Raw genomic sequence first — 25,408 nt, 5'->3', positions numbered from 1 at the left:
CTTGGAGCTGGAGGCAGGAAGGTCAGGAGTTCAAGGCCAGCCTCCTCTATATAGTGAGTTTGAGGCGGGCTTGATCTACCTGAAGCCTTGTTTCAGAAAAAAAAAACAAAAAACAAAAAACAAAAACCAAAAATGAAACAAACAAACAAGAGGAGGAAGAGATCCCCAGATGATTCATAGTGTACTAAAGATCTCCTGAAGGGATGACTCAGGTTTCATTTGCTTTTTTCTTCTGACCTCCTCAGTCAAATCCTTCCTTGGCACTAAGAACAGAATGGATGTAGCAGTCCGAGTAGGACAGACTCATCTGAACATCTGTAAAACCCCCCAGGTCCTAAGAATCTACACATTTAAGGAACCAACAAGATCCGCTTCTAAGGGCGAGATGGTCTGGGTAAAGGTATGCGTGTAAAAGCCACCTGTGAGGCCCTGTGGATGGACACAAACCTGCCAACCCCACAGCTGTGCGACACAGCCAGCTCGTGAGCTGACCCAGTGTCCAGCCCAACCTCCAGCACACAAGCCAGTCCAGGAAGCTTTTTGTCTGAGCCTGTCAAGACAAGCGCAGCACAGGCCTGCTCTCAAAGGCTCAATATTCAGACCCGTGACCTTTAATCCCATGGGCTGGCTCCTTTAGTGAGGTGACAGCAACCAACAGGACGGTCTTACAGATCCAGCTCATGCCTTCACCTCGGATTGGGCTCCTAGTCTTGCTGAGGAATGCACCTTTTAGCTTACCTGGAATTCTCTCCAGCCATGTCTTGTGTATTTATTTTGGTTTTTCTTTTCTTTATAATTTATTTAATTTTACTCTCTGTGCATTGGTATGAAGGTGTCAGAATCCATGGAACAGTTGTGAGCTGCCATGTGGGTGCTGGGAATTGAACCCGGGTCCTTTGGAAGAGCAGACAATAATACTCTCAACTACTGAGCCATCATCTCTCCAGGACCCCTTTATTTTGGTTGTTCAAGACAGGGTTTCTCTAACAAACCTGGCCTCGTGGAACTCTGTAGACCAGGCTGGCCTCGAACTCAGACCTACCTGCCTCTGCCTCCAGAGTGCTGGGATTAAAGGCATGTACAATCACCACTGTCCAGCCTTTTTTTTTTTTAGGGAAAAAAGCTGTCCCTAGAGAGCTAGGATGTTCTTTTACATGGAAAAGAGACATGTTTTGAAAGTGGGCAGATGGGGTAGGAGACACTTGTGTTCAAAGCTTTTTATTTGAAGATCCCAGTGCTCGAACATGGAAAAGGAGAGACAGGTGTGTGAGAATTAAAGCTGAGATAGGTCTGACTTCAGGGACTGCACTAGGGAACAGAATACTGTACTTTGCAGTTCCCAGACTGATCCAAAACTCACACCTACATGTAGCTGATTTCACAGATTTCAGCCGTCAGGTCCCCAGAGAGGCGGCCAGTGTGGATCTTGGCAGAAGGAATGCAGTGGTGGTTTTACTGAGATGAAAACTGGAGAGGCCTTAGCCTGGGTCAGCTGACTCACTAGGCCACAAAAGCCACAGCAGGGACAGAGCTGGGTATAGTTAATTGGGAAAGTCATGACAGTGTGCTCTGTATAAGGCCCTGGACATGTTTACCAGCAAGAAAACCAGGACCCAGGTTACCAACGGTACTATGTGAAAATGAATGTATGAGCTGGGTAGTGATGGCACACACCTTTAATCCCAGCACTTTGGAGGCAGAGGCAGGTGGATCTCTGTGAGTTCCAGGCCAGCCTGATCTACAGATCGAATTCCAGGCCAGCCAAGGCTACACAGTGAAACCCCATCTCAAAAACAAAACAAAAGAAAACAAAGGTCTGTCCTTAGGACTGCGACAGCAGCTGGCCAGCAGAAGTGTGAAGGGTGAACCAAGGAGGGAGGCCAAGCTCAAGTCGTTGGGAACAGCCCTGACCCTGACCAAAGGCGATGCAACACATCAGTGTTGTAAGCCCAGTCACTGCAGTAACTGCCAGTCTAGGCCGGCAGCTCGTGCCCTTTGCTCAACTGACCAGGCAGCTGTCAAAAACGCGAAGGCCCGGAATCCTCGGCAGCTGCTTTGACCGTTTTCTTTCATGATTCTTACAGCACTAACCGTTGGGGCACGGCTCGTGCTCACGTTACCCATCTAACCCTGCTCCCGAGCAGACACGCACAGGGTGCTCCTTGCCCCACTTCTCTGTCCTTCTGGGCCACAGGAGCAAGGTTAGGGCTCTGCATTCTTCCGACCCTGTCAAACCTCCAAGAACACGACCTTTTATCACTAGAAAGGCAGCGGCAAGGACCACAGACACACTGATTTACATAAAAGTATCTCACTCCATTTTATTTAAGATTTTTATCCCGTTAGTAAAAGAAAGATGTGTCTCTTTACATATGTACAAGTTCAGTTATAAAAATAGACAGCACATTCAAAGAGGAAAAGGCTTGGCATTTTTCTGATTCCCTCTAAAGAGCATCTGTACACAGGAGTCAGGGTTTGGGTAAGGGAATCTTTATGATTTAAGTTAAATGATTCCCGTACACCTACTCCAAAAAAAAAAAAAAAAAAAAAAAAGCGTTTAAAAAATCAATCTATCTAAACTCAATTCCGCGATTTTCAGGTGTGCAAATTAGAGGCTGGCCCTCCCAGAAGCACCTGTTCCACCAGGGACATCAGGTGGAAAGCCCTCCCAGCCGCCCCTTTTCCCCTCTCAGAGGGCAGCAAGCTCAGGAGTGGGGCTGGGAGGGTGGTGCTGAGCTTGCTCCCTCCCCACCTCACTCCTGTTGTCCCTTCTTTCTCAGTGCAATACAGACAGTGCATACAGCCAAGCAGGGGGCCGAAGGGCAAAGCCAGGGACACTGTGCATTCAGGATGGGCAAAGAGGCATCTGCCAGAGAGTGGTGAGGTGTCCTGCTGAGGTGGCTCCTGGTCTCTTTCCTGGCTTCTGGGAAGTCCCTTGAGTGGGAGCTGCTGCTACTGTTGCTGGTGGGACCTACAGCTTCCCTGGTGTGAACCGTGCTGGACAGTGGAGGAAATGCTGGAAACTGCCGGAGAGTCTGACTCCTCCAGCCTGTTGTTCTTACAGCCACCGTCTCTGGCAATCACCGTGCTCTTCAGTGAGGACACTGAGGCAAACAGGGTTTAGACCCGGGAGCACTCCAGACTGTGGATACCAGAGAACCATTTCCTCCCTTCCTAGCCCTGTAGGAAATCCTATCCTTTAGAGAAGTCTCCATTATGGAAGGCTCTTCACAGCACCCATGGAGCCTTCATGAGGGACATGGTCAGAGCTGAAGAGTGGCATGGGGATGGAGACAGTATGCTAGGCCCTTCCCCCCAGAGAGGTTAAGACTCGGCTGCAGAGTACATCTAGGATGCTGTGGGGCCGACACTCCTTTGGAAACAGGTGATGAAAGTGCTCACACCAACCACCTGCCTGTCCTCTCCGGCTGCAACTGGTCCTTTCCACTCTCCAAATAGGATGCAAGATACCACATCGGGCAAGCCATCCCAAGACCACCTACGTCCCAGGACTGTAGCCCCTGGCTTGGTTGAAGGAAGCTAGAGGGCAGAGATGGTTACCGTCCTCCAGAGGGGTTGGCGCCTTTGCCCTGTTTCCGGATCAAGGAGTCTGAGGCTAGGCTGCTGGTCATATGGAGGCTCTTAGGAGTCCCAGGAATATTATTTCCTTTGTTCAGAGGGGAACTTAAGGGAGAAGAGGCGCTTGAAGGTCCATAGTCTGCAAGGCCAGCAGGTCGGACAATGGATGTCTGCAGAGGACTGCTTGCGGAGATTCCTGCAGGGATGAAGAGAACACAATGGCCCTCAGCGCCTGAGGTCTGTCAGCCACCCTGGGAGTCTGCAGCAGAGAGACATCGCTGAGGTGTATTTGTTTGTTTTTACTCTTAATTGCTGTATTCTTAAGAGACTGACATACGCTCAGCTCCACCTGCATTACCAGAGTGGAAGACACCCTTTCAGAGTCTGGAGAGGACACATGCCCAGTGTAGGAGTCCTGGGTTACAGGAGGAGAGCCTTACCAACTAGGCTCTCATGCTTTCTTGTCTTCTGGAAAGAACCTGAGTTTAGCTGCTTTTTGTCTGCTTGGGTTTTGAAGTAGTGTTTCTACAGTCTGTCTGTCTGTCCTGGAACTCACTCTGTAGAACAGGTGGCCCTGAACTCACAAGGATCAGCCTGCCTCTGCCTCCAGAGTGCTGGGATTAAAGGGCGAGCCGCCACTGCCCAGCTGCGGCTTCTTTCTTAATTGTAAAGGCCTCTACTCTTCAAGAAGTCTGGCCAACGGCTACAAGGTGGCCCAGTCAACCTTGTGTCGGTACCCTGTCAATCCCACAGCACTGGCCAAGAATAGCTTTGTTTTCCAAGCACCATCACATCGATGACTTGGGTAAACCTCTCGTCTCTGGTGACAGCACCCTGGACAACAGTGAACGTTCCTTTCCCTGGTATGAGACAGTGCACCTACTTCTCATAAAGCACTGTCCAGGATGTTTGTCTGTCAGTTGCTTTTCTTTTTTTCAGGAGCCCAGGCTGGTCTCGCCAAACTTACTATGTAGCAGAGGATTCTCCTGCCTGTACTTCCCAAGGTCTGGAACTACAGATATGTACTAACTATCATGGCTGGTTTCTTCTGTGTTACTTGGTGGGCAAACACCCCTGCTCACGTACAGTGGGATTACAGGTCACTTGTGAAGCAGTCCTTTCCAGTTTTCATTCCTCCCTATCAGTTTCTGTTGCTTTTTCTTAGGCGAGTCGACCTCCTTGCTTCCTCTATCCCTCCTGCTTGTTCCTCTGACGTGTTATCACATTGGCCCATCCACAGATGAGCCCTGTCAGAGCAGCTTTGGTAACTGTAGTGACTACTGTTTTTCAAGGAACAAATAAGCTAGCAAAGAGTTAAGAAATATCAGGTCAAGCTACTGCACCTATTTCCTTAATGAACCAATAAATGAAAGCTGAGACTGTCAACGGGAGAAAAGAGAGGTGAACCAACTTTTACTGCGCTCTCACACTAGGCCAAGCACTTTCCATACGAGTATGCCTTTCCCCGCGGTGACAATCCTAGGAGCCACCAGAAGTTCAAGGTCACCACTGTAAGACCAAGGCCAGCCTCAGATACACTCAACTCTACACTGACTCTCCTCGCCACTCCTCAGCATAACAAGGTTGATCTGCGCAGTGAACCTCAACATGCCGTTGTGGTTCTTGTTCGTCTGAGCCCCTTTTCACTCACAATCACAATGTCCTCCGTTCTGAATGACACGCCACAATCCTTACAGCAGGCCACGGCCCTCCCCACTTTGACCAGTAGCCACAAGAAACCTTGCCTCTTTTTACTTATCTGTATACTGCCTTGTACCACTCAAGAGCCACTCCATGAAATGCTTCTCTTCCAGCTTGTCATGTTCAAGGGCAGGATGCACCAGCTCTACTGCTCTACTCCATGTACAACTGCCTAAGGATCAATGTTAACTAGCCTCAGTTGGATTACTAAAAAAATGCCTCAGGAAACAAGAACAAAAACAAAACAGTAACAACCACCTAGAATTTAAAAAGAAAGGGAGGGGGCAGGAAAACAGTGTTTCAAGTGCAGCCCCCAATTCGGTTCACTCTGGCCGTGGCTCCCTCTACTTCAAAGGCAGCAAGAGGGCAAGTGAGTCAGAACTGCTGCGTCCTTAGCTGTCTCTGGTTTTATCTTGGAGAATCCCCGCACGCTCTGGCTTACAGGATGTTAGACAGGCTCTGGGACAACCTGCAGCAGCCCCTGCCCCGCACCTTTAGACACGTTGTACCCGTATGCGGCATAGGCAGCTGCAGAAGCTGCCGCAGCCCCCGCCTTGGCCCCGGCCATCGCGGCAGCACTGCCTGCAGTGGGCTTGCGGCTTCGGCCTTTCCCTGCTCCTTTGGCTGTGCTTCCTGAGCCCTTGGGGCGGCCCCGACTTCGAGCTGAATGACCACGTCCTGCAGCTGGCACTTCCTGAATGGAAATTCCTGTGGGAACAAATAACCAAGAGGGGGAAAAAATCTCTTAATATGTTAGCAAGTATCTCCCTGACAGGGAATGCTGGCTCTCAAGCTGTTCTCTTTTGTTTCAGACAAGGTTGTTCAATGCTGCTCCTTAAACTCCTGATCTCAAGTAATCCTCCAATCCCAGTCTCCTGAGTTCTGGAATCACAGGCACAGGATAGGGTACCTGGCTCCCTGAGGGTCTGAGGACATCTGGGGCTGTCTTTAGCACAGCTATGCTCTTCAAACTGTCTTTCCTTCCAAGGAGTGGTCCTACCATGGTTATTATTTTTTATTCTAGCCTCTCACTAAATGAACTCCAATGACTTGGAGTGTTTCTGCCTTAGAAAACCAACCTCTCAGTTCTGAAACTAAAAGATTCTGGGTGTTGAATCCAGGCCTCGGGCATGCTAGACAAGCACTCCACCAAACCACACGTCCAACTTTGTGTCTAAGTTGTGTTTTTTTTTTTTTTTTTAAATTTAAAATTTGAGACAGGGTTTCATTATGGAGGCAAGGTTGGCCTTGACTTCAAGATCTTTCTACTTACCCCCTTCACAGCACTACGCTTAAACCTATTTCCAGGCTTTAAAATTAAGGTTCCTCAGGAAATAGTAGTAACATTGGGCCTCATAGAACAACAAAAAAGAGCTGTCCCCAAAACTAACTTTAATTAACAACTAGCAAAAACAGGGGCTGCAGAGATGGCCCCCTTGGTAAAAGTGCTCGCCATGCCAACATGGAGAGCCGAGTCTGGATCCCAGCGCCTGTGGAAGTGTGGCAGCACGCGTACCAGGGATGGGGAGGGTGGACACTGGCAGGGGATCACTGGAGCTTGCTGGCCAGCCGGTCTAGCTGAAACAGTGAGTTCCAGGCTCAGCAAGAGACTATCTTAAACCAAAACAAACTGGAGAGTGATAGAGGAAGACACCTGATGTCAAGCTCTGGCCTCCACACGCACAGACACACACCACATGCCCCCAAAAGGGCATGCATACATAATCAAGAAAGACAGCCATTACCAACCTTTGGCCTCCACATGCCCATGTGCACGCCTACACACAATCACACACCTTAGTACACACAATCACACACTCAATATGTGCAGAGTAAAAACAGAACAAAACAAAACAAAAAAACCCAGCAAAAATAAAGGTGAACTACTAAAGACAGAACAACTAGAAAACAAGTGAAAAACTTTATAAGTTCTTATTTAACTTTTCCTACACATTATCTACTCCTTATGCTTAGAAAGACTATTGGAAAAATTGAAATCTTTTGCTCCATTCTACTCTTGGAAGAAAGAAGAAAATTCCTGTATCTGGGTTTGTGAGGTGGCTAGGCAGGTAAAGATTGTGATAGCCTGACTAAATCCCTGAGTCCCCAGTGGAAGGAAAGAACCAATTCTTATAACCTGTCTTTTGACCTCCACATGTGCGAGCACACACATTAAATAAGAAATGTGCCGGATGTGGTGGTGCAGGCCTTTAATTCCAGGACTTGGAAGCCAGGGGCAGATGGGTCTCTTATCAAGGCCAACCTGGTCTACATAATGAGTGCCGGCACTAAGTGAGAGACCCTGTCTCCAAAACCAAAACAGAACAAAAAAGTAGTAATAATAAAGTCCCTTATGGACTCACTCACGACCAAAGGAATGTTTCCCATGAAGTAGCAGGCTGAGGCTGTCAGGACAGAAGCATCACTTACCATTCACAGTGTCTGAGACTGAGCCTGTTACAGAAGCGGGAGAATTGGTGGCTCTAGACTGAGGAGCTGAGGAGGCTGGGTCATCCACGATGACCAACATGTCACTGCTGCTCTCGTCAGGGGGAATGGAGCCAGTGTGCAGCTCACTGCTGATTGAGATCTGGAAGCAGACGGTTGAGATTACTAATAACCTCACTGCTTATAAAACCCTCATGCTCGAGAGAACAGACTTTAGGGGACATGCGTCTGTTTCTCTCTCCGGACTGCTTTCAGTGTTGATCCCACCTTGGGTTTGCAGAGTCAGCCAGTCCTTATGCAACCCATTCCCACAAGGCAATGAACTCTGCCGAGCATTATGTCCCCGCCCCAAGGTCAGCAAGCAGTCCCATGCTGTGATGAAGAAACCCACAGGGGCCTCACCTCACTGAAAGGGCTGGGCATGGCCGAATCTACACTTATGAAGGAATCGTCTCCATCAGCAGAGAGGTTGGAGTTATCAGCAGAAGGAACAAATGGGATCACAAGGTTCACACCTTCTTTTCTCCTTTTGCCATCTAATTCATCTTCCCTTTTCTTCTGGGAATACAAAGGTCAGAAAATACATAAAAAATGAGCATTTGCCCCACAGAGAAAAGTGAGCTTAGGAAATAAAAGGATTTTTGCCAGTCTTGCAATATGGCTCTGGTTAGCCTGGTACTTGTTATGTTTTCTGGTCTGGCCTCATCAGCCTGTGTCAGCCTCCCAAGTGCTGGGGCTACGAGTACATCCCACCACAAGTGGCTTGAGACAGGGTCCTGCTCTACAGCTTAGGCTGGCCTCAAATTTTCTCCATATTCCCGCCTCCACCCTCTTGATAGCATCACTACGCTGGTTCAACTACTTTTTTGTATGTACAGGTTATATATGTACGGAGGATTAAACCAAGGGCCTCTCACATTTGAGGCAAGTATTCCATCAGCGAGCCACATCACAAGTCCTGAATCACCGTATAAAGGAAGTAAAACCTCACAAAGGTACACCTGTCTCTCCATGACCCCTCTCTACGCTGGCTTATTGAGTGTGCATGTACTGGGCTTGCTTTTCTCTTTCTCTCTTCATCCATCCATCCACATCTATCTATCTATCCACCCACCCACCTACCTATTTTATGGGTGCATATGCATTTACTGCTTTCATGCAACTTGTGAGGACTGGTTCATATACTCCACCACACGAGTTTCCTGGGACCAAATGCAGGCCATGAGGCTTGGCATCAATGCCTTTATCCTCTGAGCCATCCCACTGGCCCTTTTCTGGATTTTTGAGACAGGGCTTGAGTTCAATCCCTAGAACCCGCATAATGAAGGGAGGAAACCAATTTTGATGACTTGTCATCTGATCTCCACATGTTAGCTGTATTTTATTATGTATGTACAAATATGCATACATGTGTTTGTACAAACACACATGTACATCATTCAAAGCCTATTTTGTGCTTCTGTAACTTATTCCAGGCCCTGCCAGTTCCCATCAACCCCAGTCTAGAGATACCTTCTCTGCATATTTCTCCCGCTTGCGTTTGCGTTCTTTCACTCGGTTGGTTTCCTCCTGCTGCCGTTTCTCTTCCTGCCGGAGTCTCACTATCAAGAAAATATAAAAATACCGGAAGTGTAGGAATTGAAACTTTTATCCTTTGAAATTTAGGGCCATATCTTCTGGTGGTTCCTAAGGCGTCATTTTTCAGAAAATACTGGTCTTGGTGTATGCCTTAAATCCCAGCTCTCAAGAGGCAAAGGGAAGCAGATCTCTGTAAGTTCAAAGCCAGCTTGACCTGGTCTACAGACAGCCAAGAAAGGCTACACAAAGAAACTCTGTTCTGAAAAACAACAGCAACAAAACAAAAAATTGGTGTTTTCCTACATAAGAAACAATAGTTACTGTTTTTTCGAAAGCTTTTATACAAGCTATGATTCCACTTAATTATTGTGGCTTTTGTTGTGTTCTGTACTAGAAAAGAGCTTATTTTTGGATGTGGAGCTGTCACAGAAACTGGGGTAGATCTGAAACTCAGTATTCTTGAATCTAGAAACTTTAGGTCAATGGTCTTTATTGAAATTCTGTAGAAATACTTCTCTGAGCCGATGAGACGGCTCAATAGGTGAAGGCACCTGCTGCCAAGCCTGCAACTCCTACAGTGGAAGGTGATCACAGCCTCCTGCAGCAGTCTTCTACCACAGTGCACGGCATGTACACAGACGCACGCACGCACGCACGCACACACACACACACACACGCACACACACACACACACACATGCACGCACGCACAGCTCCTCATCTCAGAGGTCAGCTGCCCGAGTACATACGCTTCTTCTCCAGCTCTTCATCGTCTAGAAGAAGGCTAACCACTTCTTTGGGTTTCAAGGTATCTGGTTTGAAGTTCCCACCAGAAATCACCATGCGCTGAATCTACACAGAGCGGATTAAAATGTCATCTCCGGGTCCATTCCCACACACCAGTACCATCCCCCAGCCAGCTCCAAAGGGAGGCTTTGGCTTACTATTTCTTGTTTACTTGGCTGGCTCCTCCACATTATTTGTCCCCCAAAAGAAACAATTTGAGAATTTTTTGTTTGGGACTATTAACAGTTAAAAATGACTCAAAATGGCTCAACTGAGGAGGACTCTGAAATGTCACCCTTCCTCCTCTAAAACGAACCATGCCTAACACAGGCCCCTCCCTCCCTGCTGTCAGTGTGCACACGAGCAGCTTGTGAGACTGCTCATGTGAGGCTCTGATGCTTACCAAGAACACTAGTATTTTCAGGACTAGTCAAGACCAGAGTCTTAAGTAGTTTCAGTTTATTTACTGTGACTGATTTCTATCCCCTCAGGCACGATCATCCCTTCCGTCCCCTGTGCTTACCTCACTCTTTTCCTTGGCTCTTTGCAGAATGCGCTCCTCAATTGTACCTTTACAGATAAGCCGGTACACAGTGACCTGCTTTGTCTGCCCCAAGCGGTGGGCCCTGTCCATGGCTTGCTGGTCCACAGTGGGGTTCCAGTCACTGTCATAGAAAATCACCTGCACAGGCGAGAAGAGAACACCACATAGACGGATGTACTCGGAGTACAGGACAGAAGTTCTGAGAGCAGTATAGCCACTCATCTGCAAAAACTGCTGTTAGCCATGTGAGAGCTTTCTATGTAATGAGAAAGTCCTCAGAGGCCCAAGCTGAGAAAAATAGGCACACCCTCATCTACCCACAGTTTTCATTAGAAAGAGGAAACGAAGGACTGGAGAGATGGCTCAGTGGTTAAGAGGATCAGAACCTGGGTTTAGTCTCAGTACCCATGACAGGAGGCTGATAACCCCCTGTGACTCCAGTTCTAGGGGATCAGACAGCTTCATGGGTGCACTCATGCACGCACACACACAGGATTAAAAAGAAAACACATGGAAAGCTCCAGTGGAAGGATCACTATCAAGACCAGGTTGGACAAAACAGCAAGTCTCTTAAATAAAAACACAAACAATAAACCAGGTGGTGGTGCACACCTGTAATCCCCGCACTCAGGGAGGCAGAGGCAGGTGAGTTCTGTGAGTTCCAGGCCAGCCTGGTCTACAAAGCAAGTGTAGGACAGCCAAGGCTACACAGAGAAACTGTCTCGAAAACACAAACAAAAATAAATAGTAATAGTTAATATCTACACCTAATACTTAGTATGCTAATATCACGAACAGTAGATTCTAAGTGCAACCACAATTCTGTGTGCAGTAACTCACTTAACCCCCATCATCTCTATGGCCTGTACACTACAAAGACCTTCATTCTAGCACTGGGTATAGCTTAACGGTAAAGCATACACAGCACGCGCTTAGCATGAACAAAGCTATTGGTTTGATTCTCTGAACTGAAAAACAAAACAAAAACAAAAACACCCCCTCCCCCCAACAAACTCCTACTTTATAGATGAGATTAAAGTGCAGAAGAGTAAAAGAACGTATCTAAGTGAACTGGCTGGTTTTATGTGTCAACTTGACACCTGCTAGAGTCCGCAGAGAGAAAGTTGTCCCAGGTGAGGAAATGTCTCCATGAGATCCAGATGTAAGGCATTTTCTCAATTAGTGATCAATGGGGGAGGGCCCATCCCACTGTGGGTGGTGCCATCCCTGGGCTGGTGTCCTGTGTTCTGTAAATAGCAGGCAAAGAAAGCCATGTAAAAGCACGCCAGTAAGCAGCACCCTTTGCGGCTTTTGTATCAGCTCACGCCTCCAGGTTCCTGCCCTCCTTGAGTTCCTATCCCGACTTCCTTTAATGATGAAAAGCAAAGTGGAGTAGGTGGAATAAACCCTTTCCTCCTCAACTTGCTTTTTGGTCATGGTGTTTCATCATAGCAAAGAAAACCCTAAGACACTAAGATTACAGTCTAATTGGACTGGAAACGGGAGGATGGGAAAACAGAAAGTACTAGGATTCCCTGAAAAGAAACACTCTTAGCACTGCCCACTTCTCATCAGCATCACTTTCTGTTTTACGCATCCTAAGATGAAATGTTTAAAGGGTTCCCCGAAAGCTATTTCTAGCTCTGATTCAAAGGAACTGCAGTTTAAGGCTCATCACTTGATAGAGATGCTGAAGAACATGGTGGGCCTGAGCATGGCTGAGGGCTCTGCCACCAGGCAGCAGCATCCATAAGGCCTCCTGTGCACTACTTTAAGGAGGAAATCATCTCTTCTCGAACCTTCTCTGTGCTGCCTTTCCTGTTGCATTATACTGTTTCTTTGGTTTGAAATGGGGTTTCATATAGCCCAAGCCAGCCTTGAGCTTTCAATGTAGCTAAGGATGACCTTGAATACTGCTCCTTCAGCCTCTACTTCCTAAGCATTAAATATTATTCATAGGCAATTTATTTGTAACTTATTTAAATTTGGAGCAATTCTGCTATTCTGGCATAATTTGAACCTTGGGTAAAGATGCACCAAAAGCATCAACATTTAAAATAAATGTCTACATGTATGTCTGTGTACTACATGTGTGCCTGGTGCCTATGGAGGCTGGTGCAGGTCAGAGAGGAGTGTTGGCTCTCCTGGGACCACAGTTACAGATGGCGATAAACTGCCATGTAGGTGCTAGGAATCAACCCGGGGCCCTCTGGAAGTACATGCTCTTAACCATCGAGCCATCTCTCCAGGACCCCGTTTCCTTTCTTATTTTTTTGATACAGGGTATCACTATGTAAATCAGGCTACCCTTTGAGCTTACAGTGATCCTCTGCCTCATGACTGCTAGGACTACACGTGTGCAATACTATGCCTGGCTATGGCATCAGCATTTTCAAAGCACTGGGTCTATTATTTAAGCACCCCACTGGCCCTTTTGTATGATGTCTTTTTTGTCTTGCTTTTCCATTTCATTTTTTTCAAACAAGGTCTATGTAGTCCAGGCCAGCCTTGAGTTCGCTGTACAGTGTTGTCATCCTCCTGTCTCTGTCATCCAAGTCCTGGGATTCAAGATGTATGTCACCACACCTGTCTGGTCTTGCTTTTACATGAGGTGTGACTGTTCAATTGTGGCACAGGTTAAACGCTTGGGAGGTAAAACACAAAGTGCAAAGCAATCGATGTCTACAGACCTGATGCAGAAATATACACTGTCTGCCACTTGTAGAGGAATACAATAAACTTCAGCAGAAGACATACTGAAACTTTAAACTGAATCGAAGGGCTTTAGAAAATCAATACATGTATGTATCTATGCATCCATCACTGTATGGAGGATCAAACTCTGTTACATGCTGTCAGCTAGGCAAATACTCTACCACTGAGTGACATCCCCAGTCTCTCTATTTTGAGCCAGGGTCCTCCTATACAGCCTGATAGGCCTGGAATTCACTATGTAGACAAAGCCGGCTTTGAACTTAAAATGATCCATTATCTCTGCCTCCGATGTGTACAACACCCTGCCTACTTTAGAAAATCCATTTAAGTTTTTCAGGAAGAGCAAAGTAAAGAAATATAGACTTAGCCGGGAGCAGTGGCGCATGCCTGTAATCCCAGCACTCTGGGAGGCGGAGGCAGGCGGATCACTGTGAGTTCGAGGCCAGTCTGGTCTACAAAGTGAGTCCAGGACAGTCAAGGCTACACGAAGAAACCCTATCTGGAAAACAAAACAAACAAACAAACAAGAAACATAGACTGTAAGAAAAAGGAGCCTTGTAGGAGTCTCGGTGGCTCAGCTGCAGACATTCACGCTCTTCCAGGGGACCTGGGTCAGTTCCCAGAGCCCAGAGCAACCTTCTGTACTCTAGTTCCAGGAGATTTGACAGCCTCTTCCAGCCTCTTCTGACACCAGGCATCAAGCGATGCACAGATACACATGCAGGCAAAACACCCATACACAACATAAAATATTTCAACATTAACATTATCTAACATGAAAAAATTACACACATGTCTGAAAAATCACAGCTGAAAAGAGTTCCTTGAAATGCTGACGCCCAGAGCAGTGGTTCAGCATGACTTCACAGACATCTCAGGAAATGAAGCCCTGATCCAACTTTGGCTCCTCTGGGCTCATAAACAGAAGACTAAAGCTTAAGAAGACAACTTAAAAGGCATATTTGGGAAAAGAACAGAATAAAATAGGATATAGCTTAGAAAAAAGAAAATCATAGGAAAAATAGTAATATATATATATATATATAGATTAAAGCAAGAATAAGACTGAAAAAAATGAAACAAAAAACAAGATAGAGATAGAGGAACACTGGTACCACCATGATACCAGTACAGCAGTAGGTGTATTGGGGAGGCTGGGGTAGGGCGGTTGCAGGGGAAGGGGGTATGCTGGTGTTCAGCTGAGACACAGATGATACCCATATTTAAGGTTTTTGGTGCTCAATGAGACATTCTAGAGAGACAAACAAAAGCACAGAACCAGATCTAGCGAGGGATGGTGAAAACATGTCACGCAGAATACGTGGCTTAGTGATGACTAAGATGAAATCTATGAACAGTGCCTTCGTGAAGCTGTGAACACCAAGCCAGGCAAGCATGTGGGGAGGCTGGCGAGAGCTGGCCTGATGTTCATGGATTGGATGACAAAGACCAAAGGATGAGGGAGTGAAACAGAAAACAAGGGAAGCAACAAGAACAACTACAGAAGTCTGACGAATAACTGGAGGTGACAGTGAAGCTTTTCACTCCAAAAGGATACATGTTAGCTGGGCGGATGGTGGTATATGCCCGTAATCAAAAGGCAGAGGCAGGCGGATCTCTGTGAGTTTGATGCCAGCCTAGTCTACAAAGCAAGTCCAGGACAGCCAGTGCTACACAGAGAAACTCTGTCTCAAAAAACCAAAACCAAACACCATGTTAGTCTAGTCCCTGGGAGGGCTAAAAGCTAGCTCCATAGGGCACAGAACACACCATGTTACTTAAGAGACAAAAGCTTCTACTGTCTACAGGGAAGCATCTGAAACAAGTCAGACGGAAGGAAGAATAAATCTGGGCAGTTTACGGTAACGACTCCTCCCTAAACAGAGGCAACGACACCCTTATTTCATGAAGACATACAAAGAACATGGTAAAATCACCACTGCAAGACCATGGCCTTTTCTGCCTCCCCACCCACCCGTTTTTTCCAGACAGGGTTTCTCTGTGTAGCCTTGGCTATAGTAGACTTACTTTGTGGACCAGGCTGGCCTTGAACTCACAGAGATCCACCTGCTTCTGCCTCCCACAGTGCTTGGGGAAATCATGTTTTTACTAACCAAGTAGACTGGATAGTTCCCAGTGTTTACAAATACATGCTTACAAACACTTCCCTGATCACTAAGACATCAAGTCTTTCCTGAATGAAGCACACCAAGTGTAGATAATTAGAAACAAAATACCTGACTAGCACCTCAGGAACTCACTCAACTTCCTCCATCAAACCAAACAGAGATGCACTGGTTTCTCAAATAAGTGTTCTATGTGTCACTTGTTTTATGCTGCTCTCTTTACTTTTACTTTATTAAAAAAATTAAGGAAGTTTATTATATAGGTACATTCTTTATCTATAATGACCACCAACTTGGCACAAACTTAATTTAAAAAAGCTTTTTCAAATGGGACACTGTGAAGTTAAGAGTCTTGTGTAGACTTTCTGCTGCTCTGTGGTAGCTGCTAACATGAACATGACTGACACACTTTGTTTTGTTTGCATATTTAATGTATTGTTAAAGACAATTCACTGTCCAATGTGGCCTAAAAAAGCCAAAGGTTGAGTAATCCTGTCAGCCCAAACCAAAGAAAGCATAGAAAAACTAAGAAAGAAATAAATGTTTTTCCTTAGAATAACGACAACTTTAGATTTGCTTTCTGTGTATGAATGTTCTGCATACATGTACATCTGCCATGTGTGTGCCTGGTGCCTGCAGAGGCCAGAAGAGGGCATCAGATCCTATGAACTGATTTACAGACGTATGTGAGCTGCTGGGTGCTGGGAATCAAACCCAGGTCCTCTGAAGAGCAACCAGTGCCCTTAACCGCTGAGCCAACTCTGCAGTCCAAGAACACATTTGTAAAAGTATGCTGAACTGCAGGGACCTCATCTAGCCTCACAATCTTAAATATGTCTCCAACCACACTGCCTTTCTCTGTGCACTGTCACCTGAACTCTGAGGCTCCTGTTTACCCCACCAGTATCTTTCCCACTGTGGTGTTCTGCACATTCCCCACAGCCCCACCCCAGGAAGCAGGCACTTGAGCCTGGCACCTGACTGTAGACCCAGGACTTGGCAGGCTGAGGCAGAGAGGAATCACTTCAGCCTCTTAGTGTGATGCTAGTCTGAACAAAATAATGAGATTCCTCCAAAACAATAAAATAAAACGCCAAAGCTAGCCCATGATAATCCGCTGTTGAAATTCTCATACTCCTTGATCTGTCTTACTATGACTTACCGAGCCCTTCACGGTCTGCTTGTGTGACATTCTGCACGCCTTCACTGCCTGTGTGTTAATTCGGTTCTACTCACCCTCTACGCCATTATGCCAGCTAAGCAGGCTTCAACCCCCTGACCCTCATGACAGGGTTTCTTCATGTAGCCCTAGCTGGCCTCCAACTCACAGAGATCCCCTTGCCTCTGCCTCCTGAGTGCCAGGTTTAAAGGCATGTGCCACCACTGCCTGGTGCCAACCAGGTTCTTAATCCAGGGTCCTACATCTCTCTCCTCTGCCTGAAGTGTTTTTCTGCCAGACTAACCCTTGGCTTGCTTTCTCACTCTCTTCAGAGAGACCTTCACATCCCATATGAAACAGAAACATGAGTCCTTCTACCACTTTTACTGTTTGTTGTATTTTTCATCATAACATTTAAATTAGTTCTTGTAACTGTTTATACTATATCAATTAGCAATTAATCACTAGAAAAAAAGTAGAACTTTATTTTATTGAATGCTGTATTTTTAGTACCTAAAACAGTGCCAGGCCCTTGCCTAATACACATTAACCATTTGTTAAATGAGGGAATGGACAAATGCAGGAACTGGCCCAGGTATTCAAAAAAGGGCTTCCTTTCTACTGATGAGGTAGGACAAAGCGTAGCCTGTATAAATATTACTTATAATGTGACATGATTGACGTGGGTAAAGGGAGGGAAGTAGGAAGAAATATGACATTGGACTAGGATTTTTAAATACAAACAGAAGCTTACTAGGTAGAAAAGGTAGCTCAGGTCATGGGGATATAGTCTCAGGTAAGAAACACAGTAGTGTAATATAGTAATGGTATACGATAAAATTGTAAGTCGAGCTGGGAGCAGTGGTGCATGCCTGTAATCCCAGCACTCTGGGAGGCTGAGGCGTGGATTGCTGTGAGTTGGAGGCCAGCATGGCCTACAAAGTGAGTCCAGGACAGCCAAGGCTACACAGGGAAACACAAACAAAAGTGTGTGTGTGTGTGTATTATATACTTCTGAGAGGGAAAGGGATCTGGCCATCAGGCTATAAGTGTAAGAGGCTTATGAGCAATGGATAGGAGTTTTAAGTAGCACATTCAGTAAAGACGAGCTGTATTAGAATGTTGGCAGAGCCAAGAATGGATCTGGATCAAGAGGTATATGGCTAGGGACTGTGATAAGCTTGAAAGACCGACCAGGTAGGATAAACTGATGAATGTGTAACTGTTGGTTCTATACAACATAAAAACCAAACCAAAACAAAAAGGACAAGAGCAATTTTCTGTCATGTAATAGGACAGATGTGAGTAACCACATGAACAATACATGGTACCAGAGCCAGCCTTCCACAAGATTGCAGGTTAGTGTCCTCTACCCAGGTTATGCCAACAGTCCTTAGGCCCTCATGCCCTGTCCCACTTGGCAAGAAGCAAGGTAAGGTTGAATCTTATGATAAATAGCACTCCAGTAGAAGTTGATTTTCATTCTCTGAGGCATACAGTTTGAGAACACCAAGGTAATTAGAGAAAAAGTGTTTTCTTCATGCGGATCCCCTAACAATTAGAGGAGGGGCTGTCCCTGACTCTGCTGCCCACCTTTGGGTCCCCTTCCCATATAGCTGGGCTGCCTTGTCTGGCCTCAGTGGAACAGGATGCGCCTACTCCTCCCGTGACTTGATATACCAGGGTGGGTTGGTACCAATGGGTCCTCCCCTCTCTGAGGATAAAGGGATGGGGACATGGAATGTGTGTGTGTGTGTGTGTGTGCGTGTGTGTGTGCGCGCGCGCAAATGTGGGACTGGAAGAAGGAAGAGGGGTTGCGATCAGGCTGTAAAATGGATTTTAAAAAGTGGGCCTAATTTAGAAATGGAGACTGAAACATGGGATCTAATTTCAGATCTGATACTATAAATTTCTTTAGCTCTCTTGATCCTGTTCCGCATTTTTCTGTGCTTTCATGAACTTCACCTTCCTCATGCTTGTGGGAACTTAGATGCTCAGATTTCAGAGGAACCACAATAGCCACACTGAGTGCCATTTTTAGAGTCATGACTTTTTACAAAACATTTCCCACTTACGCACCCCAATCTAAATGTTACTATGGCTGCTACTAAATACAACTGAATCCATGGAATAATGCTAAGATTTATTAAAAAAAAAGTTCTTTTTCCTTTCAGAGGTTGAAGTATTCTTACCAAGAGAAGGGGCATGAAAGGATGAAAGAATACAATTTATTTTATTTAATTTAATTATCAATGTCATTTCTACTATAGCTGGCCTTTGCTACTTTGTGGCTTCTTTTTTTCACCCTTTCTTCCCCTGGTTTCACCCCCTATCACTAGATGGGAGAGAAAGAGGGAGAGGAGAGAAGAGAGAGAGGGGAGAAAGGGGGGAGAGATCCTTAAATATAATTTCTTTCTTCTTTGAGCATCACTAACAAATTGCAACCAACCCCCTTGAATGACCAACAATCATGACAGCACCTATTGGGGCTCTGGCATTTATATGCTCTCTGAAAAATTTCCAGAATTCCAAATATCACACAATCACAAAAACTATATGCAGCTGGCAAAACCATGCCTTTGCTAGAGCACCAAGCAGAGCATAGCCAGCCACTGCAAAGCAGTCCCATATCCTCACAACTAGGGTTAAAGGAAAAACATGCACTTTTTAAAAAATAATGTATTCTTATTTTATATGGAGTGGTAGTTTGCTTGCATGTATGTCTGTGTAAGGGTGTCAGATCTTGGAGTTAGACAGCTGTGAGCTGCCATGTGGGTGCTGGGAATTGAACCCGGGTCCTCAGGAAGAATGCCAGTGCTCTTCACCACTCAGCCATCTCTCTAGCCCACAAAAACATGTTCTTAGAATATTTCTACTTTTTTTTTTTTTTTTTTTTCTTCAAAGAAACCAAAATTCTCATTGCAGCTACTCAAACAGCTCTTGAGTTTAGAACACAAAAACATTATCTTTTCCAGTAAGGAAATCAGGTATTTCAGTAATGAAACAATCCTTTCCATTTGTTTAGTTACTACAGTTCCTCAAACAAATCTAATTGGATTGCCTGGTTGACTCCCTCTTCCCATTTGTTTATTTTCACTGCTCTATCTCAACTATCAGGAAAGTACCTGACACACAGTAAGCAATTCACTCATTTTCTGTTGCACTAATGTGTAAAGAAATCATTCAGAGAGAATGGATAGGAAAAACCAAAAGGAAAGGTAAAATGCTCGATGAATTACATGTTTACAGTAGAGATCTGGACATTCAACGTATCACGTTTTCATCACTTACCGTATCTGCAGCTGTGAGGTTGATACCCAGTCCTCCAGCTCGTGTGCTTAACAGAAACACGAAGATGTCATTCCTAAGGAAAAGGGAGAAGACATGTTAAGAGGAAAAGGAAGAAAAAATGCAACGTGAGATTGCACAGAGAGGAGTCTCTAAAAAGGTGACCACAGCATCTGACTGATGCCTTCTTGAGATAGTCCAGTGCAAAGCCGTTCTTTCACAGAAGGACCTCACACTCTGCAACATGTGCTTCTCTCGTGTGGTGCTCCTGAGCGCAGGAGGAACCTGTGCGTGCTTGGCAAGCACTCTAGCCCTGAGCTATGCGTTTCTCCTCTCTCCTGAGACACCTTGTATCCCTGGCTAGCTTAGAACTTTCTACGCAGCTGAGGATGACCCTGGATTTTTGGTCTTCTGGCCTCTCTCATCCAAATGCTCGGATTATAGGGACACATTGCTAAACCTCGTACGTCCATTAGCATATCTTTTTTCTCTTGAGACAAGGTTTTAAATATGTAGCCTGGAACTTGTTACGTACTACTTGTTATGTATTATGTACCAGGCTACTTTGAACTCACAGAGAGTCCCCTGCCTCTGCTTGAGTGCTAGGATTGAGGGAAGTATGTGTCACCATGCCCAGACTGCTTTTGGTTTGTGTGTGTGTATGTGCCTGCATGTGGAGGCCAGATTCCACAGTAGGAGTCTTCTCTCTCTTTTGTCCATATTGTGAAACAGGCATTCTCAGCAAACCTGAAGTGCATGGACTGTCTAGGCCAGCTGGCTAGCAAGCAGCAGGAATCCTCCTGTCCCTGCTTTCCCACCACTGGGATTATAGGCAAAGTGCTTTCATACTGGGATCTGAACTCAGGTTCTCATGTCACTGAATGAACAAACTCCTAGCCTCCCAATAGCCTTCTTTTTTTTTTTTTTTTTAATTTTTGAGACAAAGTCTCTCTGTGTAGCCCTGGCTGTCCTGGAACTCACTCTGTAGACAAGGCTGGCCTCAAACTCTGTCTCCTCTGTCTCCCCAGTGCTGAGATTAAAGACATGCGCCACCAAGGTAGCCCTATTTAAAAAGTATTTATTATTATGAGAGAGAGAGAGAAAGAGAAGTGAGTGTGCGTGCTTGTGCCACATGCATGTGTGTGCAGGTCAGACAATGACTTCCAGAAGTCAATTCTCTCATTCCACCCTAGGTTCCAGAAAATGAGCTCAGGTGACCTAGCCTTCTTAGCAGGAGCTTTTAACCACTGAGCCACCTCACCAGATCCCAATTTTTAACTAGTCAAAGTATTACTAGATTATGCAGAGGCAAATAAATCAGAACATGTTAGGGCTGGAGAGTACGCACACACAAGCACACAGACTCACGTGTACCACACTGAATGACTAGAGGTCTGAGGTCAGTTTTCAGGGAATTCTGAAAGCTTGGCAAAACAAAAGCTGTTATCCACTGAGCCATCCACTGGCCCTTAAAGTACTCACTTTAAGATGACACAACTCGGAAAATTAAGCATACCTCAGGAATTCCGCCTGTCATGACTTCAGTGCACTAAACTGATTAAATATCCATTGAAGATATTTAGAATATGGACATACTTTAGATAAGACCAACTCATAACGTAGAAACAGTTAGATATAATTTTGACTCCTTTCATACTCTAAGTCCTTTTAACGAAAGAATTACAAAGCAGCAGATGCTACATCACTTATTAGGCAAGAAATAATTTACCAAATAAAAAAGGCAGAAGCCAGATCATAAGGGCGTCTCACTGTAATGTTTATTTTACAAACAAACAGTTGTTCAACTGTAGCCTGGTGCCTGCAGATAACCTAAGCATAGACCATGATAATCTTTCCTTTTCATGTTTCCACCTCAGAACAATTCTAACAATCTATAAAAAAGATACCAGTAAAAACGTGAAGGCCCTATAAATCAAGCTGTTACTTTCTTCCTGTATGCAATGGGAACCATAATTAGACACTCAGCGCACATGGCTTTCTTCAACCTGCAATCTATACTCATCCTTTTTAAAGACTTAACCCTCCCCTCACCCCCTTTTTGAGACAGGCTTTCTCTGAGACGCCCTGACTATCTTGGACTCAGTTTGGAGACCAGGCTGGCCTCAAACTCACAGATATCTGCCTGCCCCTGCCTCCCCAAGTGCTGGGACTACAGGGGTGTGCCACCAGGCCCAGTTAAGATTTAATTTTTATTTTAGGTATATGGGTGTTTTGTCTGCATATATCTGCACATAAGAAGAGGGCATCTGATACCACGGGACTACAGTTATAGACGATTTTGAGCCATCAAGTGGGTGCTGGTATTGAACCCTGGACCTCTGGAAAAGTACCAGTGGTCTTAACAACTGAGCCACCTTTCCAGCTCCAATACCCATCTTTGGTGATGAAGTCAGTTTGACACATGTTGGATGCATTAAAAATAAATAAATAAAAATAAGTTAGCTGGGCGCCTGTAATCCCAGCGCTCAGGGAGGCAGAGGCAGTTAGATCACTGAGTTCGAGGCCAGCCTGGTCTACAAAGCAGGTCAGCCAAGGCTACACAGAGAAATCCTGTCTTGAGAAACAACACAAACAAATAAAAAGGTTAAAGAAAAAGAGCACGAACAAAGTTACTCCAGGACACTAACATGAGGGTAAATATAACTGTGACATTTTAGACACAAAAGCACTAAATCATAATATAAAATGAGTTTTGTTTTTTCAAGACAATGTTTCTCTGTGTAGCCTTGGCTGTCCTGGACTTCTACCACACTTGGCTTTAAAATAAGTTTTAATCCATGGGTTTCAGTAAAAGGGTGTGGTGGCACATACCTGAAACAGAAGCATCTCTGTGAGTTCAATGCCAGCTAGGGTTACAACAGTGAAGCAGTCTCCACCCCCCCAACCCCTCCACGAAAAAAGAAAACAAACAAAGTAAGCAAGCAAACAAAAACAGTCAGGGACATTAAAGAGCTCTAAACCCTATAGGCGGCTATTCTTACTACAAACATAGCCACAGTGAGTAACTGTAACATATTCATAGACATGACTGTCAGTGAAGAAACTATTTTGAAATAAGTACTGGGTTAAACCTTAGACAGGATTTAAAAGCTAGACAGGCCCGTTATCTGTATTCAGAAAACCTAAAGGTATACCACGGACATCAAACTGTATCTTGGGGACCCTAGTTTGCCAACAATCAATTAAAAGCTCTGTACTCCCAGAAAAGTTTTATCAGCTTATCCTTGAATTTTACTTTATTATCTTTTCCTTTTTTCCTCAAAAAAAAAAAAAAAAAAAAAAAAAAAAATATATATATATATATATATATATATATTTTTGGTGTAACAGTGTCTTGGTATGTTTATTGAAAGACTATACTTGGGACTGGAGCGATGGCTCAGTGGTAAACACACTGGCTGCTCTTTCAAAGATCCCAGCAACAACATGGTGTTTCATAATCAGCTGTAAGGAGATCTGGTGCTCTCTTCTGGCCTGCAGGCTCACATGCAGTCAGAACAATGTATACATAATAAATAAATCATATATATATCTATATATGCTGGGTAGTGGTATGCACACACCTTTATGTCTTTAATCCCAGCAGGCAGAGGCAGGTGGACCTTGAGTTCGAGGCCAGCCTGGCCTACAGAGTGAGTTCCAGGACAGCCAGCGCTACAAAACCCTGTCCGGGAAAACAAAAAACCCAACCCCCCCCCCCCCCACACACACACACACTTGGCAGCTGTGGTGCATATAGACACCTTTAATCCTAGCACTGGGGAGGCAGAGGAAGGTTGGTTTCTGGGAGTTGGAGGGCAGCCTGGTGTAAATAGTAAGTTCAAGGCCAGTAAGACACTTGTCATCCAAGAGATGTGGTTTGGAGCTGGAAGGAACACTGGAAGCTTAATGGCTCATTTCATTCTCCGTATTTGATGTAGGTTCTTACTTTGTAGCCCAAGCTGGCTTTAGACTCATAGTAATACTGTTGCCTCAGCCTCCTGAATCAACGTTGGGATTACAGGTGTGACCACTATGCCAGGCTTTCTATTTTACTTTTTAACTTTGAATTCATCATCCATTTCAATATTTCAGAGTTTTACTTAATTTATAACATCATTTTTATGATTCAAATACAAAGCAATTAACAGTAACAACAAAAACTCTGAGGCACCTGCCAGTTTGCAAGCATATTTCCCATGGATACTGGCTAATGTGAATGAAAACCTGGAACTTTACACGTCCTCAAAAGAATGACAATAGGTTTCAAATAAAATTTGACTAAGAAGCTGAGGGTGGTGCAAACCTTAATACTAGCACTGAGGAGGCAGAGGTAGGCAAATCTGTGAGTTCATAAACAGCCTGGTTTACAGAGCAAGTCCAGGACAACCAGGGCTACACAGAGAAATCCTGTCTCGAAAAACAAATTGACTCAAGTTTTTAGGGCCCAACTACTGTCTGAAGAATGCCCTAATACTTCACATGAGCCCGAGACTGCTCTGGCTCCATAACTTCCTTTTCTACTGTAACACCTGTGTGATATCCACCAAATGCCTGGGGCTTTTAGAGGGCAATTCCCCAAGAAGCCTAGCATCTCAACCCCACGTGGGCGACAGGGAAAGTAACTGAGTATGTGACAGGAAAGCAGGCAGGAGGCAACGGAACATGTGCTGCTATGGAGCTGTGGCTGGCCTCAAACTTGCCATGGAAGCCTCTATCTCCAGAATGCTGGAATTATAAGCTATCACCACCAGCTCCAGGGTGAAAATGCTTCTTTTGGATCTCAATTATATACTGAAAAGATAGCTTCCGATAAGGTGCATTTTATATAGCCCAACTCTGCCTACAATCAATGTAATTTAAACACAAAAAATAAGGATCAGCCAAATCTTGAGCTGTAATTATCAAAGAAATTAGTTTCCATTCTGGACTATGTTGTCAGATTATTTATAAACAAAATATCTACAACTGCTAAGAAGTTCTATCATCATCTAGGGATGATAATTTAAGTCAATGTTTTAAAGAGTTCTGATTAGACAGGACAGAATCCTAGACGGCAACAGTGTAACTTGATTGCCCTCTAGGGGCTGGAGAGAATGGAGAGAAGCCACACACAGGGCATGCTGACAGGCAAGCTCTCGGCTGGGTGGGGTGGGGTGGACTGTCTATACAGTTGTCTATGAAACCCCACATTGCACAGACTCACCTCGGCCTCGCTCGCACTTTTTAAATGGCCACTACTTAAGTTCCCTTTGCACCAAAATACCACACAGTGGAAGGCATGAACAGACAGGAGCAGAGGCTTCCTGAGTGACTGAAAAGGCATACTATCACCATGTAGAAAACAGACAACAAGAAAACCCTTTGCTGCAAAGGGTCACCCAAACTGCTCAGATAACTGGGATGGAGGGAGACGAGTGCGGATCCGTCTGGTAAAGGTCAAGGGCAGGAGGAAGGGAGGCAAAGGACAACTCATCACAGAGCA

General features: G+C 45.2%; 1 protein-coding gene across 2 annotated transcripts in view; it reads right to left on the bottom strand.

The window, feature by feature from the left end:
• Positions 1–2,295: 2,295 nt before the first annotated feature.
• Positions 2,296–25,408, bottom strand: part of Ino80 (INO80 complex ATPase subunit) — a 91,117-nt gene continuing 68,004 nt past the window's right edge. Inside the window, exons 29-36 of one of the 2 annotated variants that reach the window (XM_060371758.1) lie at positions 19,927–19,999; positions 10,615–10,773; positions 10,055–10,157; positions 9,241–9,329; positions 8,131–8,283; positions 7,711–7,870; positions 5,773–5,988; positions 2,296–3,775 (exon numbers count right to left, since the gene is read on the bottom strand). In XM_060371758.1, coding sequence (XP_060227741.1) covers positions 3,558–3,775; positions 5,773–5,988; positions 7,711–7,870; positions 8,131–8,283; positions 9,241–9,329; positions 10,055–10,157; positions 10,615–10,773; positions 19,927–19,999 — 1,171 coding nt within the window. In that variant the 3' untranslated portion in view covers positions 2,296–3,557. Of the gene's footprint in view, positions 3,776–5,772; positions 5,989–7,710; positions 7,871–8,130; positions 8,287–9,240; positions 9,330–10,054; positions 10,158–10,614; positions 10,774–19,926; positions 20,000–25,408 lie in introns of both variants that reach the window. The other variant, XM_021640571.2, reaches the window with a different exon arrangement.

The sequence above is a fragment of the Meriones unguiculatus genome, chromosome 18 (assembly GCF_030254825.1).
Source record: "Meriones unguiculatus strain TT.TT164.6M chromosome 18, Bangor_MerUng_6.1, whole genome shotgun sequence".
Taxonomy (NCBI): Eukaryota; Metazoa; Chordata; class Mammalia; order Rodentia; family Muridae; genus Meriones; species Meriones unguiculatus.
This window is presented reverse-complemented; position numbering and strand designations above follow the sequence as displayed.